Source organism: Schistocerca nitens, chromosome 4, assembly GCF_023898315.1.
Source record: "Schistocerca nitens isolate TAMUIC-IGC-003100 chromosome 4, iqSchNite1.1, whole genome shotgun sequence".
Lineage (NCBI taxonomy): Eukaryota > Metazoa > Arthropoda > Insecta > Orthoptera > Acrididae > Schistocerca > Schistocerca nitens.
In genome coordinates this window covers 56,905,579-56,922,623 of record NC_064617.1, presented here as the reverse complement: position 1 = coordinate 56,922,623, position 17,045 = coordinate 56,905,579, and the positions used below count along the sequence as shown (strand labels likewise).

Below are 17,045 nucleotides of genomic sequence, written 5' to 3'. Positions count from 1 at the left end.
GACAACACACACAGCATATATACTCAAAAATTATTACCTAAACACAGAACATATGAACACTACACTACCATTTTGCTATTACAGGTTTTATATCCATCCTTAGATAATCTTTGACATGAAATATGCAACTCTAATTGTAATACCTCACAAAATCCAATGTAAATAAACACTTCCCTCTTTCAAAAGTCCATTTTACAACTAAATGTCCTAACCATGTCTTAGCAGGTTTATTCAGGTCCTGGTAGCCCCTACTCTTGACCGGACCTCATCTGGAATGTCATTTGGTTTCTCGGTTCCTCCGCCTCTTCCTCGGTAATCAGATGAATGATTAATATGAATCCTTGGGTCATTACTCCCTTCTCTATTCCTATCATTAGCTTGCTTGTATTTCTGTGATCTAATAGACTCCAATTGGTCCAGTATCTTCATTAAGCCCTCTCTACCTTTAATTAGGCTCCTGGATACGGTTCCTTGCCTTTTCTGATTCAATCTTCTTTTTATCGCAGATACCATGACGTTATCATTCAGGGGTTGTTCCAAAATCTCGTTCAATTCCCACAAATGTTTGGCTAATTCTTCCGACTTTCCTTTCCAATTACTAAGTGGTCTGCATCGTAGTGGGTCCTCAAGTGCTGCACACTGACGACTTTTGGGCCAGCATTTCTTCAATAATCCTCCTCCAAACTGATCATAATTAGTAGTCCCTTTCCTCTTGATTCCACAAGTGAAGGCCTCACCTTCGATTGCAACCCACTGGTCATCTTCTTCTCGCTGCACGGCTATAGCATTTCTCGGATTGACTGCCAATTGGTTTTGCTTATCTCCTATCCCCTCAACCACATCGTTGCATTGTTTCTGCATCTGCGTCACCTCGGTGATCTTTTCTCCTAATTCGGTTTTCGTTTCCTCAATATCGTCTTCTATCCTTTTTATTAATTTTCCTTCCACCTTCTCCACATCTCCCTGGACTTGGTCTATGCTCTTCTGCAGCTTATTCTCTCTCTCGTTGATATCCATTTTCCACTGTTCTTGCAACTCCTGCATTTCCTTCTTCAAATTATATTCTATCTTCATTTGAGATGTTTGGATCTCTTGGGCTATAGTTTCCTTAAATGACTCCAGGCTTTCTTTGGTTTCTTGTAAATCTTCCTTTAATGATTTGCGAAATCTTTCTTCCCTTTCTCTCGTTTCTTGTGAATTCTTTTCTAACGATGCTTGTAAATCTTCCTTTAGTGATTTTCTGATACCTTTCTCTAACGATGCGTTATTTTCTTGTAGCAAGGCTGCCAACATCGACCGTATATCTTCGCCCTCTGAAACTGGCCTAGCTCTCATCGTTTGTCCCGGTGTCTCAGGATAACTAGTTGAATGTGCTGATGGGCTTCCTAATGACAATCCACAATCACTAATTCCTGAATCAGTTCTGTCTTCCTGTCCTATTCCTTTCCTTTCAACTACTGCCTCACAGACCTGCTTATCTTCAGAAGACATGTTTGGTTTATATTTAATGCCCAGGCAAGTAATACAAAATAACCTCCAATAACCCAAAACACTCCTAATTACCATGAAACTAATCAAACAGTCCTTGCAATCCTTTCAGTTAATTCCCAAAATGATACAACATGCATTAGTACTGAATATAACAGCCCTCAAAAACCTAAATTTCCAGTAACAATTTCCACATACACAGTTTATGTAAAAATGTTTTAAACAAGATCATCACAACACTCATAAAATCTAAAAATGCGAATTCATCAAAACAATTACCATTTATACAGTGCAGTTTGCATAAGTAAGCATGCTATACTCCAGATTATGTTTCACAACTTTTTTGAAATTACTGCAGTTGAGCACTTTTCCTAATGTAAATACCAGTTAAAAACTGTTTATTTATCGTGAATACTGCACACTGCAATTTACTGTTATGTTAACCCGTCGTCTTCACTCACCAACCGACGTTACCGCAAGTCGCGATGTTTTGACGTTTGAGATGGGTGTGGCTGTACCGCCGCTGGAGCTCGCGTGAAGTTGAAGATCAGCTGCAAGGCGACGTAGTTCCCCGTCGGCCGCTCCGTGGCGCTGCAGGCGGGCGTAGTTCGTAGTTTGGCCGCTAGATGCCGGAACTGCGCTCGTTGTCTCGAAATTGCATCGCTCCGTGGCGCTGTAGGCGGGCGTAGTTTGTAGTTCGGCCGCTAGATGTCGGGGCTGCGCTCGGTATCTCGAAGTCGCGTCGCTCGCTGTGGTGTCGTGTGACATCACTTCGCGGATCAAAGCTCTTTGGTGCAACTGCTACGTGGCTCTGCGTGACGTCACTCACTAATTGCGTCGCCACAATACCTTGTCGTCAGCATAACAGTTTATGGGTCCACACGAATTCGTCCGATTTTCACCGTTCAAAAAGCAATTTCATTCAACATGTTATCATTAAACACCTTTCTAACGACTTGTATGACGAAATCTTGGTTCGTCTCACTATTTTACTGTTCACACGTGTCTTTCTTTAGCGTCTACTTTTCACAGTTTTTCGCGCTAATTTACGCATTTGCACTTTACAACACAGTTTGTTGACACTATTTGGCTATTTAATATGGCAAGAAAAACAGTTTAGTCACAATCGTGAGATATTATTACTTCGTATTGTTCAAAAATGCACTGTTCCTTGTCGCGATTTTAACGTTCATGCACTGTCCCGATTCCACATTGGAAAATTAGTTTTCTGGCTTTAAGCAAGGTAAATTACCTATTGTTCATTACTATTCGTCCGAAGATTGCACTTGTCCTTTCACGGTAAGCCAAGGGTGTAACATAACCCTTTTTATTTATTATGTTATTGTTCCCGCTCGTTCGGGATCTAAATAGCAGCCCAAAATTAGATAATTGATTAATGTGACCGTGTACCTAATGGGCTGGCAATCGGATTGGACTGCTCAGGGGATGTTACATTCCGTATTGTCCTTCGCAAATACTGTAATAAGTACTGTTTGGTGGTAAGAAGGACACAACACAGTTTCACAAACAAGATCTATATTCTTAGCAAAGCACAAAATAAGGAGACAGCCACTGCCTTCGTCAATACACTGTTAATGATGGCTAATCTCAGCACAGGTTTCTTTAGTTATTCTTAATCGTCACACGCAATATCCAATCACTGTAATCCAAGTAATGCCGGCGCGGTAGACGCGGAAGTTCAATAACGGCACTTGATATCACTGAAATCACTCTGTAATTAAACTTTCTCACTTTCCCGTATAATACTAACACAAAGGGGTTAAACCACGGCGATGGCCACTCCCTTTGTCGATAATTTACATTAATTCAACTGCTGGCTTCTGCACAGCTCTGCCCGCCTCGTGGGAACCTACCACACCCTGACTCCGCACTCTCAACACTCTAACTCTCTCCGCCCAGTTCTTCCCGCCACGCGGGAATCTACCCAAGCAGCACTCGGCACTCCGGTGAACCCCCTCTAGCTCTCGCGACCTGCACACACTACTCGATAGTTGCCCTGTCGACCTGTGTGAGCGCAAACTTAGTAGTAAGGGCCTGCGGACTCCTTACAAGGGTTAATATATATCGATAGTAATAAAGCAATAAAATAATTTCTTTGTGTACATTTTAGTCTGAAATATAATACATCGTATAAAAATCGTATGAAATTCTTCTGGTTAAACAGCTGAGATAAAGTTAAGCTGTTTAAAAGGTAGAAAGTATTTTTGGTATCGATAACTTCTGTTGAATAAAGGTAATGTTAGAGGACGGTGTCCCTTTACAAGCTCTATATTTAGGTATTGATTTATTATTACTTTATTGTTCGATATTCTGTAATCCATAAACTGGCACCCTGCTTATCCCCCACAGAGCGAGAATTCAAAGTAAAACGATGCACGTAAGTGGCACAATGAAGGGTGTCCGATGGGTCCGTCATTGGGTTTAGTCAGAGATCGGATTTGTCTGGAACACTTCATGTCGACTTCCCTGTTTTTTCATTTCTGCAAACGGCAGTGACCTAGCAGTTGTAGTGTCAAAATTGCGTAGTGAAGCTAAACGTCGCAGTTTCTGTTGGTAACATCGAGCGCCGATTGCGTCAGCATTGCCTCTCACCGCGGAGACCAATCTTGTCATCTGGATTTTTGTTCATCAGTTTCAGAAACTGTTTATGAAGAATGCCGATGTGAAGAAATAGAACACAAGTTGGGTTAATTTTTTATTTATTTATTTATTTTTTTAACGCGACAGACTGTTTCTCCACATCGGATACCTTGTTATTCCATTCACACCGCCACTCCCCAATGCAATCCGACTTCTTTTTCGTACCATCTATACTTGCCTCACACAGTAAAAGAGAAAGACTGGACGTGATGAAAGCTCAAAAGGTAGTAAGACTCCTCCACACAGTGAAAGTAAAATTATGTTCTACTACAATTTCAAAAGAAAAACTTCAAATATTTACCGAAAATTGCGAAAAAATCTTATATAAAGTAAAAAAAAATATCGGCACTCGATATTGCTATTTCGCTATCGATATATCGGTGAAAAAAGATACTGCCGGTATAATCACTTTTTTGGAAAAAATATCTATATATAGGTATTTTATCAACAACCCTAGTGCAATTATAAGAGCTCACGGGGATACGTCACGCGAGGTGGTGTAAAGTTCTTTGTCGCTGGCCTAGCAACCCTCAACAGACTTGCGCCGCACAGTTGCTTCGAAGCCGGCGCCGCTACGTTAGATGCTGCAAGTCATTGGACGTTACTGTTTATGATTGCTTCTTGTTCGTAATTCCTGTCCTGTCCCCGCACTAGTTGTTTTAAATAGTAAATATTACACCGCCCCAGGAAGGCCTTTTCAGATGTTTTTCTGCTGTTACAAATGTATTTGATGCATTTGCTCTCGTTAATATATCACTGTTTTTTATACGTTTGGAATTGCCAAGAAAAAAGAAGTATGTAACGTGAAAAGGCTTCTTTCGTAATCCAATATTCTCCTTAACACGGATTGAAGAAACAGGTGTTCAATGTAGCTTTCCTTGCGGAAAGTGTTGAAGAACATATTTTTCTGTGGCTGATAGGTTCCTAGTCTTTCCTTCTCACAGCATTTACCCAGAGAGCTTGTCGAGTTGGACTGATAGAAAATGTAAAGCAAATTGACAGAAATGAAACAGCTACAGTAAAAGTAGACAGAACAATCAAAATTCATGTATGTACACGAAAATATCACTCGAACAAATCCAGTTAGGAATGAAGTGTCATTCCTTTACACTTTAGACTATAATTAGAACAATTAGCACAGCCGAAAATGACGCAAGCTGGCATTTGTAATCAAAACCCTTCCACCAGAAGCTAATGTTTGAGGTAACTGGGATGGCGGAGGTAGGCTTCAAGTTTGAGATGTCATGACAACTTTCCCTAGTACACCTGCAGGCACTTGCCGCACATTAGCTTCATAAGAAAATGTGACTCGCGCAACACGCACTTGCGTGGAATGAATGCATTACGAAACACGTCGGAGCGCAAGCCGCCAACTTGTATCAGCTGCTGGAAGAGATGGACCAGTCCCCTCATCGTGGTTTCCGTCAGTCGTACAAGGCAAATAATGAGATGAAAAGAGCTTGACGACTTCCCTGCGTCAATCTGAACTCGTGGTCCGTCTCTAGAGAGTACTTTATCGAATGAAATTGGAGCCACGATGATTCTTCCTTCTTTCGACCGGCCCCTCTGGGAATCGGCTGCAGGGCGCGCGGGCAGAGAACACGCAGTGAAAGTCTGGAGCTGCGGCGTCCTCGAGCGCAGTCACGGCCGACGAGCGTCGGACGGGCAGCAGCAGACAGCAGACAGCAGACAGCGGCAGCTGCTGCTGTCGTGACGGCCCACGGCCGCCAGACGGTACGGCACGCCACGTCTCGCCGCTGATGGACGGCTGGTGAAGGGCCCCGCCAGTGCCTTCCTAGCCAGCCCGCTGTGTGGTGTAGTCCACCGCTTGTTACGCAAATCCGGCCGACTACTCTGGAGCTGCGCGTGTTTGCTCCGAGGGCAGGGTGAGCACACGCCCCACGCGCTCGCCTCGGTACTCTGTCCGGATCGCGAACCACGCCGACGCTGCTACCCACACAGTACGTGGCAGTTTACAATCGGAATCCAGAAATGTTACATGATCGTGCTTCCGCCAGCGATAAATTTCGCCAAGTTCGATCAAAGCCGCTTGTTTCTTGTTTTTTCTAGAAAAAAAAGGAAAAGAATCCTACACTACCCCATCAAAAGAAAAGTATCAGGACCTTATTGTAGGACATTAATGTGCTGCCCCTTCAGCTCTATGACGGGTTGAAGTTTGCTGGGGGCACTTTCAGTGATGTGTCTGAGTGTGTATGCAGGAATGGCAGCCCATTCTTTCTCAAGAGCCAAAAAAAAAAAAAAAAAAAAAAAAGAGCGAAGTCGACGTTCTATATCATCGCGAAGGTGTTCCATTGTATTCAGGTCGGGACTGTGTGGAGGCCTTCCATTTCAGGTCTTTTTTTTTTGAATCGTCAGTCTTCTGACTGATTTGATGCGGCCCGCCACGAATTCCTCTCCGGTGCCAACCTCCTCATCTCAGAGTAGAACTTGCAACCTACGTAACTGTTTTCTGCATGTATCCCCATCTCTGTCTTCCTCTGTGTTACAGTCCACAAGGCGTAGTCTCACAGCTGTTGCTTCATAAAAGAGTGCGTTGTCACGCTGACACCAACGGTCACGGTCTACTAAACTGTTCCTCTGTTTTATGTAAGTCTGCAGGCTTTCGTGGCCGTTGTCACTACAGTTAAAATCTTCTGGGTTGTTAGGCCGCGTCATATTTCCTTCTAAAATAATCGTTGTTTCGACTCCTCTGCTGAGATCTTCTTCAGGATCTTTGGTGTCCACTATTGCTAGAACACTGCTGATACAGAAGAACAACCGTTATTGGCTAAACTCTTATGGATACTACTGGTGCCCCATCCTCACTGAATAGAAAGGCACTAATCCACACTTACGCTGGAGTAGGGTTATGGGTTGGTTTGTAAAATCGAGAGTAGCGGAACATCATGAGAACCGTGGTTTTGACATCGATATTAATAACGCTAAGGAAACTAACATTAATAGAAGAAAGGTCCCAGAAGCTGTTGAAATTTCCAAGAATGCATTTAATTTCAATAGAGAGGACTGCTCTTGGTTTCCGGCATCGTGGCTTCCCGCCATCAAGGAAATAAATATGCGGCCGCGGTGTGCGAGCAATACAAACAATGCGCTGCAAATTACCTCGGCGGACAGCAATATTTTGGGTAAACACTCCCCATCTCTTGTTCTGTCCGTTTCGCATCTAGCCAATGATGATTGCCAACCAATAGCAGTAGGAGGAATTTCAACCAACAACCGTTCTCCAACGTGTGTGGAATAGCGTCCTTCTATCCAGTGACGATGGGTCACCAATAATATGCTTAAGGATTTAACCAATAACGCCCCCTCTCCTGCAACTGCGCGGGAATATTAGCCTATGACGATGGCCCACGAATGGTAGGCACAAGAACTTTAACCGATACTGCCACTTTTCCAGCAAAAACGCGGGAAAACTCCGCTTTATAAGAGAAAGCGTCTCTGTCTCTGACAGCGTTCTAGCAGTAGTGGACACCGAAACATCCTGAAGAAGGTCCAGGCAGAGGGGTCGAAACTTATTTTAGAAGAAAATATGACGCGGCGTACCAACCGAGAAGATTTCTAGTGTTCCTCTGTTGCTCGCATTTCACAATTCAGTATGTGTTCATACTCTTGCGCATTTGACTTTTTCTTTAGCTTAATAAGCGCACCATAGATTTCCCACAAAAAACAATCACCAAACCGTGATACCATCTTCTACGTACTTCACTGCTGGCATTACACATAACGGCAAGTAACGTTGTCTGGGCGTTCACCAAACCGAAATCCTTGCAACTGATGATCCATCACTCCGCATCCAGTGTCCACCGGCGCCACCCTTCAAAACACATTAACTGTTGCTTAGCACTGACTATAGAAATGCGTGACTTTTGAGGAGCAGCTCGAGCATTGTACCCCATTCTTTTTAAGCCACTGCCCACAGCTACTGTGTTAAGTGGACTGCTTTTAGCACTTTGTAATTCATGACTGATTCCTTCCACTGATTTTGTGCGATCATTAAAACCACCCTCCGCAATGAGCGATGGTCCGTATACGCCACTACGTGCCTGGTCGTGATTTATTTCTGTTTGTTCCTCCGCTCTTTACTGTTCACAGTCAGACCACCAGCATTCAGTTTGTCAGCTGCTGAATGGTTGATAGGTCTCCGATGGACGTCCAGTGACTGGTCCACGTTCCAAGTCGCTGAGCTCCCGTGACCGAGCCGTTTTGCCGTCGCCGCCTCGCAGGACTGTCCGTCCCATTTTACCGGTATATTGGCAGGTCCGCCTGTCGTGGCATCTGGTGGTCGATTCCGCCGTACATAGTTGTGTCGTTATATTTTTGATCAGGCATCTTGAAACAGTGAAGCTCGACATTGCGACGATTTCAATTTAGCAGTAAAAGCTACTCGGTTGTTAACAAGTAATGAAGGTCTGCTGCACCACAATTTACACATCAAAATACGCTTAGCGCACCCGACCTCCAGATATTAAAGCCGATGATGACGTTAAGACGAGCGATGTACCCAATGACGGCCAGAAGTAGCGGTGTCTCTCCCACTGTTGTGTTAGAGCTGTGCCGAGAACTTGACGCTCCTGAAATTCGCGGCTTCATCGTTAGATTGCCTGTTCACAGCCACTCAACTACTGCTAGGCGTCTAGCATGGGCGGCCGTACGCACTGCAGCAATGTTTGAATCTTGCAATGTCTTGTCTATATATACACTCCTGGAAATGGAAAAAAGAACACATTGACACCGGTGTGTCAGACTCACCATACTTGCTCCGGACACTGCGAGAGGGCTGTACAAGCAATGATCACACGTACGGCACAGCGGACACACCAGGAACCGCGGTGTTGGCCGTCGAATGGCGCTAGCTGCGCAGCATTTGTCCACCGCCGCCGTCAGTGTCAGCCAGTTTACCGTGGCATACGGAGCTCCATCGCAGTCTTTAACACTGGTAGCATGCCGCGACAGCGTGGACGTGAACCGTATGTGCAGTTGACGGACTTTGAGCGAGGGCGTATAGTGGGCATGCGGGAGGCCGGGTGGACGTACCGCCGAATTGCTCAACACGTGGGGCGTGAGGTCTCCACAGTACATCGATGTTGTCGCCAGTGGTCGGCGGAAGGTGCACGTGCCCGTCGACCTGGGACCGGACCGCAGCGACGCACGGATGCACGCCAAGACCGTAGGATCCTACGCAGTGCCGTAGGGGACCGCACCGCCACTTCCCAGCAAATTAGGGACACTGTTGCTCCTGGGGTATCGGCGAGGACCATTCGCAACCGTCTCCATGAAGCTGGGCTACGGTCCCGCACACCGTTAGGCCGTCTTCCGCTCACGCCCCAACATCGTGCAGCCCGCCTCCAGTGGTGTCGCGACAGGCGTGAATGGAGGGACGAATGGAGACGTGTCGTCTTCAGCGATGAGAGTCGCTTCTGCCTTGGTGCCAATGATGGTCGTATGCGTGTTTGGCGCCGTGCAGGTGAGCGCCACAATCAGGACTGCATACGACCGAGGCACACAGGGCCAACACCCGGCATCATGGTGTGGGGAGCGATCTCCTACACTGGCCGTACACCACTGGTGATCGTCGAGGGGACACTGAATAGTGCACGGTACATCCAAACCATCATCGAACCCATCGTTCTACCATTCCTAGACCGGCAAGGGAACTTGCTGTTCCAACAGGACAATGCACGTCCGCATGTATCCCGTGCCACCCAACGTGCTCTAGAAGGTGTAAGTCAACTACCCTGGCCAGCAAGATCTCCAGATCTGTCCCCCATTGAGCATGTTTGGGACTGGATGAAGCGTCGTCTCACGCGGTCTGCACGTCCAGCACGAACGCTGGTCCAACTGAGGCGCCAGGTGGAAATGACATGGCAAGCCGTTCCACAGGACTACATCCAGCATCTCTACGATCGTCTCCATGGGAGAATAGCAGCCTGCATTGCTGCGAAAGGTGGATATACACTGTACTAGTGCCGACATTGTGCATCCTCTGTTGCCTGTGTCTATGTGCCTGTGGTTCTGTCAGTGTGATCATGTGATGTATCTGACTCCAGGAATGTGTCAATAAAGTTTCCCCTTCCTGGTACAATGAATTCACGGTGTTCTTATTTCAATTTCCAGGATTGTATTATAAATTAGGGTCCCCCATCGCGTTTTTCTATCTACATGTGAAGGCTAATCTCAGTAACTACAGTAGGGATTTTGAGACGGTTTTTACTAACATACTGGATGACAGGCTTAATTGTTAAAACTGTAGGCCCCGGTACTGGTTTGACAGAATGCTGAGTGGAACCGGAGGCGTAATTTTGGCATGGGACGAGGAAACATTCCAGCTCCTCTCCAGGGATCGAGCCTTCTGGGCTGGACTCTGATGCTTTTCGCACAGACGACCAACAGTATTGAATCAATAGGACTGCAGTTCAATGATCGTGACCGTGCACGTACGCGGATCTGCAGTGGTGATGAGTTTCTTCAGTTTTTGTAGGCAAGCGTGCGACTCTGACTGAATGCATGTGGTCCTTAAGGACAGGTTTCGTGTCAAATTGAGGGCGTTTACTTGCCTGGAAGTGTTGGTTAATGAAAGAGACGTGCTTGGCGAGGTCTAATAGGAGGTAGTAAATTACATTTGTTGCCAAGGAAATATGGAATGTGCTATCGTTGTGTGCATTCTGACCCATTGATTTTGAATTGTTCCCACGTCTTTGTACATGTTATCGGTGGAGACTGCTGTTGGTGTACGTTTACAGTCCAGCGGCCGAATCAGCAGAATCGTTCTGAATGGAGACCACTGATGCGTATTTCCTTTTGGGCACAGACACGTTTAAAACACACTCTCGCGGTTAGAAACGAGGCCGACAGACTTGTTTAAGTGTTCTTAATTGCTGTAATGCTCGGTATCCGTGCCTTCCAGTTAATACGTACGTCACGTACTATGTCTCCGCACGCTGCTGTTAATCTGACGGCACGGATTTCCAAGTAGGAGACGATCGCGAGACGGAGGAATGTTGGACGCTTATCCGCTGTCGTTAAAGCAGTCCTAGCGGCCAATTGCAGATCAGCAACCGGTCCCAGCGCCCCGTCAGCCGCACTCGAGAGATACGCAACGGGAGGCTGTGTCGCAACGACTCGTGACGGGCTCGTTTAAGACTGGGCGGACGTCGGGCGGCTATGGCGTCAGCCCTCCCTGTCAAAAAGTGACAGCGGGGCCGTCGCCACTGGAGCCGCCAAATTACAACAATCGTCTTCGTTCCCCAACACCCTAATACACTAATGCAACCCTGCAGACCACGTCGAGATGTTGTGGGGTGTGGAAGGAATGGTTAACATAGTATTCTACCGGAGGAAAATACACTCGTCGGAACAGCAGTCGGTTGTTTGGTCTGTTCCAGGAGGAGGAGGAGACAGTGTGGAACTACTTGACTTTATACAATCCACTTCCACAGGAACCTCACGAGTGTTCACTGCTGTCTTTGAACATTAACATACGAGGGGGCAACCCTGCCCCCCGCCCCAAAAAAATACGGAATAACATCGCCGTCGGTGGAGCTTAGTACGCATTTCTGCCGCTAGGTGTGTATAGCGGAACTCACTGCCGGTCGAGTGCCATCCATGTCGTCGAACTTGCTTGTTCTGCTCATACGCAGTGATTGTTTTTGCTAACGTTGTTTTATTCTTGTTCCGTTTTTTTGTGGCAAACTTAGCGAACAATCTGCAGCTGTGAAATTCTGTTTTCCATTCTTTGAAAATTCTGCTCAAACTGTTTAAATGTTGGAAACAGCTTATCAAGATGACGCTAAGGACAAAAAAAACTCAACTGTACGAGTAGTTTGCTAGATTTAAAAATGGCGACATGTCGATTGATGACAAATCTCTTTCTGGACGTCCATCAACTGCCCAAATCGACGATAATACTGAAAAAATTCGCAGACCATCGACAGACAATTGGTCAACTGTCGGACATTAGTGGGTATCTTGGAGCTCGGTTCAGCGAATTTTAACGGAAGATTTGGAAATGAAAAGGGCTGCTGCGAAGTTGGTTCGTCAGGATCAGACTGACAAGGAACGTCGAGTTGTAACGTGTCGTGCTTTGAAACAACAGCTTGATACTGATCCAGATTTTCTGTCAAAGGTAATTACTGGTCATTGTGCTATGGTTACGACCCAGAAACAAAGCAACGGTGAAGCCAATGGAAGACGTCATTGTCATTCCGCCCAAAAAAATGTCGTCAAGTCAAATCTAACATCAAAACAATGCTGATTTGTTTTTGTTTTTTTGATGGCAATGGCATCAGAGTTTGGCAAGGGCATCAGAGTTTGTTCCCCAAGGTTACACTGTCAAACGTTTTATTCGGAAGTTAAGCAGATTGCATAACAGGATTCGTCAAAAAGGACCTAATTTGTGGCAAACAGGAGACTGGTTCTTCCACCACAACGCACCTGCACATACAGCGATCTCTGAGACAGTTTTTGGCTTTATAATGGCATGGTTTCGCTGCCCCATGCACCTTACTCGCCTGATCTGGGTCCGTGCGACTTTTTCTTATTTCCACTCATGGAGAGGACCATGATAGGACACCGATTTGACAACAATGAAGACGTCAAGGAGCAAAACGAGGCAGGAGCTGTCAGCCATTTTTAAAGATGACTACAAAAAATGTTTCGAACAGTGGAAGCACTGATGGGAGAAATGTGTAAGTTGTAATGGAGAGTATTTTGGAGGGGATAAGGTTGTTTTGTAAAGAACTTGAAAATATATAGCTTTTAAAAATAATTAGGTTTTTTTGGGTACCCCTCGTATTGATAACGACAAAATACAAGCCACTCAGTCAGAGTACATTTAAAAATAACTTCTAGTTGACTTCTGCCTCGGAAACTGATCGCACAGCTGGCTTACTAGAAGGTGGTTCTGTTCCAGCGTAACGTCAAGCTCCGGCACGTCGGCCAGGAACGTTAAGAGCAGAGAGGGCTGTGAGACGACGTCAGCCAACAGTACGCTGACCGACCCCTCTCTAGGACGACAACGAGGCAGGAGCGGACTCTGCACGAAGAGCCGCCCAGCCGCGGCCCGAGTTATTTGGATGTTGCCATTTGCTTGCGACACACCTTTGTGAATGCGCAAAGTTAAGTATTGTCAAGTTCAAAAAAATGGTTCAAATGGCTCTGAGCACTATGGGACTCAACATCTGAGGTCATCAGTCCCCTAGAACTTAGAACTACTTAAACCTAACTAACCTAAGGACATCACACACACCCATGCCCGAGGCAGGATTCGAACCTGCGACCGTAGCGGTCACGCGGTTCCAAACTGAAGCGCCTAGAACCTCACGGCCACACGGGCCGGCTATTGTCAAGTAGGGGAGCCGTTGCGAAACGCTTTTGGGCGTGGCTTCGCCGGTGTGACTCATTCCTCGATGCGGCTTGCAGCGACTGTATTCCCTTGTGGCAGCGTTCCGAGGTACCAGCCTTGCTTTGGCACCTCGCTCTCTGGACGACGCCACACATACGTTGTAAGTCCGCCCCCGGTAGCTGAGTGGTCAGCGCCACAGAATGTCAGTCCTAAGGGACCGGGTTCGATTCCCGGCTACTTGGAGATTTTCTCCGCTCAGGGACTGGGTGTTGTGTTGTCCCAATCATTATCATTTCATCCCCATCGACGCCCAAGTCGCCGAAGTGGCGTCAAATCGAGAGACCTGCACCCGGCGAGGGGTCTAGCCGTCGGGAGGCCCTAGCCACACGACATTTATTTATTCATTTTAAAACTAATTGAATTCTCGGTCGACGCTTGCGAGAATGTGATGGTAAGAACAAATCGAAACACTTCCTATGTTTTATTTGGATCAACTGAGTTATGTAAATGTTTGCAAAAATGACTAGGATACTTCACTCTATGTTACTGTAATATTGCCGTCTTCTGAAGAAGATAGATTTATATCTATTGAAACCTAGGTAAAGATTACTTCATACTTTGCAACTGGTCGGCTGTTTTTTAATCTTTTGACTTCCTTAACCCTTGAACACAAACGTTCTTCAATTATCTAATGTTGCAGACGTTCGTAATATTTACGACATAACAAAAAGTAAGCAAAATTTGGTAAAACATTTTATTATTTATTAATTATCACTAATTAACAGTACAGGCCACATTCTATAATCACAGAAACAGTAGTTTTTGACAACAATGAGGACATTTATTTCGAACAATTAGTGCATAATTGCGCTCGATGCTCTTTGCAAAATGCCTTACAACAAACAGCACAAAACGTTGTTGTCATTCTCCTCTTTTTCGACGGGCATATGTGGTAGATAGTTCTCCTCGGGGCAGGTGATATTCCATCATTTCCACCAATGTTCTCACGATGGGGTTCGATTCCAAGAACAGACTTTGTAGTGAGGAGCAGGTCATTTGATATTCTTGGTATATGTAGCCTGCTTTGCATCCATGGTGAGATAGCTCTTCACTCAGTCGTGTCCGGAAGTGTTTTCTCTTTAGGACATTCTCCTTTTCACGGGTGGTGTTGTGAACGTGGATTACCCTCATATTAACGCACATAATGTTTAAAATTCCGTAAAAGACACAAAAAGGCCGGCGTTTAGTCTTCTGGCTGCAAGAAATGTTGCGAGACATCCAGTCTAATGAATCATCTTAGGTTTCTTAGTTACTTCATCTATTTCAGCTTGGTCGTGCATCGGCGATAACAAAAGGACTATTTTATTTGCCTTAGGTTTATATGAGACAAGCATCATTTCCTTGTCTCGTGTAAGGAGGAGAAATGCGTACCATCACGTTTCCGACTTTGCTAAAGGTCGGATTGTAGCCTATCGCGATTGCGGTTTATCGTATCGCGACATTGCTGCTTGCGTTGGTCGAAATGACAAGAATCTTATCCGCATGGCTGTGACTGATCGTGCAGCCACGTCTCGATCCCTGAGTCAACAGATGGGGACAAGACAACAACCATCTGCACGAACAGTTCGACGACGTTTGCAGCAGCATGGACTATCAGCTCGGTGACCATGGCTGCGGTTACCCTCGACGCTGCATCACAGACAGGAGCGCCTGCGATAGTGTACTCAACGACGAACCTGGGTGCACGAGTTGTAAAACTTCATTTTTTCGGATGAATCCAGGTTCTGTTTACAGCATCATGACGGTCGCATCCGTGTTTGGTGACATCGCGGTTAACGCACATTGGAAGCGTGTATTCGTCATCGCCATACTGGCGTATCACCCGGCGTGATGGTATGGGGTGCCATTGGTTACACGTCTCGGTCACCTCTTGTTCGCATTGACGGCACTTTGAGCAGTGGACGTTACATTTCAGATGTGTTGCGACCCGTGGCTCTACCCTTCATTCGATCTCTGCGAAATCCTACACGTCAGCAGGATAATGCACTACCGCATGTTGCAGGTCCTGTACGGGCCTTTCTGGATACAGAAAATGTTCGACTGCTGCTCTGGCCAGCACATTCTCCAGATCTCTCACCAACTGAAAACGTCTGGTCAATGGTGGCCGAGCAACTGGCTCGTCACAATACGGCAGTCACTACTCTTGATGAACTGTGGTATCGTGTTGAAGCTGCATGGGCAGCTGTACCTGTACACGTCATCCAAGCTCTGTCCGACTCAATGCCCAGGCGTATCAATGCCGTTATGACGGCCAGAGGTGGTTGTTCTGGGTACTGATTTCTCAGGATCTATGCACCCAAATTGCATGAATACCCATTTATCATCTGCATTTCTTCTTGGTGTAACAATTTGAATGGCCAGTAGTGTAGTTTTCCTCGCAAACTCGTCACACAAAAAGCATTCACCGTAGAAGTACTACCAGGTCTTTAGCCACACTGCCCTTTGTAACTTGCGATTGATTCTGAGTGACAATATTTACTGTGTACTTGTTCAACATCGTAGCCGGCCGAAGTGGCCGTGCGGTTAAAGGCGCTGCAGTCTGGAACCGCAAGACCGCTACGGTCGCAGGTTCGAATCCTGCCTCGGGCATGGATGTTTGTGATGTCCTTAGGTTAGTTAGGTTTAACTAGTTCTAAGTTCTAGGGGACTAATGACCTCAGTAGTTGAGTCCCATAGTGCTCAGAGCCATTTTTTTTTGTTCAACATCGTAATTTTTCCTCTTATTGCTTCTAAATAAAGACAAAATCAAGATGTTTCCCCGTTCCTAAGATATTTAAATCTTATAATAACCATTAATTTCCTCGTCATCGCCGTAGTGTGTTAACAGTATGAAGTGAGTTACCTGCTATCCGACTACATGAACTGTTCAAGTCACGCGTGGTACTGCCACCCTCGGAGATGGGTGTGGAGTTCGGAGCGGGAGTAGGTTAGCACCAGACGATGCGAAGCAACGTTGTAAGCGTCGTCTGTTTTCGTAATGGGGTTATGACCACTGTCGGTAGTGTCGAATAACGGCGCATCTCTAAAGGAAACTTGGACGATTCGCCACAGGTTTCTTTAGAGAGCACAAGAAGCAGCACCTTGTACGGTGTAACATGTAGTATTTGAGAATGAGAACATAACGTTCAATTTAATTTACACCTTTGAAATCTTTTTTTTCTCGTTTACAACGACGCAAAGTAATAAGTGTAAAAAAGTTCATCGCTTACTACACTCCGCTGTTCATACAGTAACTAGGATGGACTTTTAATTTATTTTTCCCTTGCTAGTTCCCATCAGTTTACTGAAATGAAGCGCTGTCGGGTTGGGCTAGTAGTTTGATGGGGGCCATACGATCTTCCGAGCGCTATTGGCAAGCGGGGTGCACTCAGCCCTTGTGAGGCAAACTGAGGAGCTACTTGATTGATGTCGAAGACTGATATATCACCGGCAGAGCGGTGAGCTGACCACGTGCCCTTCCGTATCCGCAACCACTGAC

At 45.9% G+C, this 17,045-nt stretch overlaps 1 protein-coding gene across 1 annotated transcript; it reads right to left on the bottom strand.

Annotated features, from left to right (window-relative positions):
• Positions 1-231: 231 nt before the first annotated feature.
• On the bottom strand, positions 232-1,293 carry LOC126252113 (synaptonemal complex protein 1-like). Its single transcript, XM_049952980.1, has one exon. It carries the CDS (start codon positions 1,291-1,293, stop codon positions 232-234), a length of 1,062 nt encoding a protein of 353 aa, XP_049808937.1.
• Between the last annotated feature and the right edge of the window lie 15,752 nt (positions 1,294-17,045).

What these genes read in the sequence shown, in the direction of transcription:
- LOC126252113 (XM_049952980.1), bottom strand. Translation starts at nt 1,293, where the DNA reads ATGTTGGCAGCCTTGCTACAAGAAAATAACGCATCGTTAGAGAAAGGT.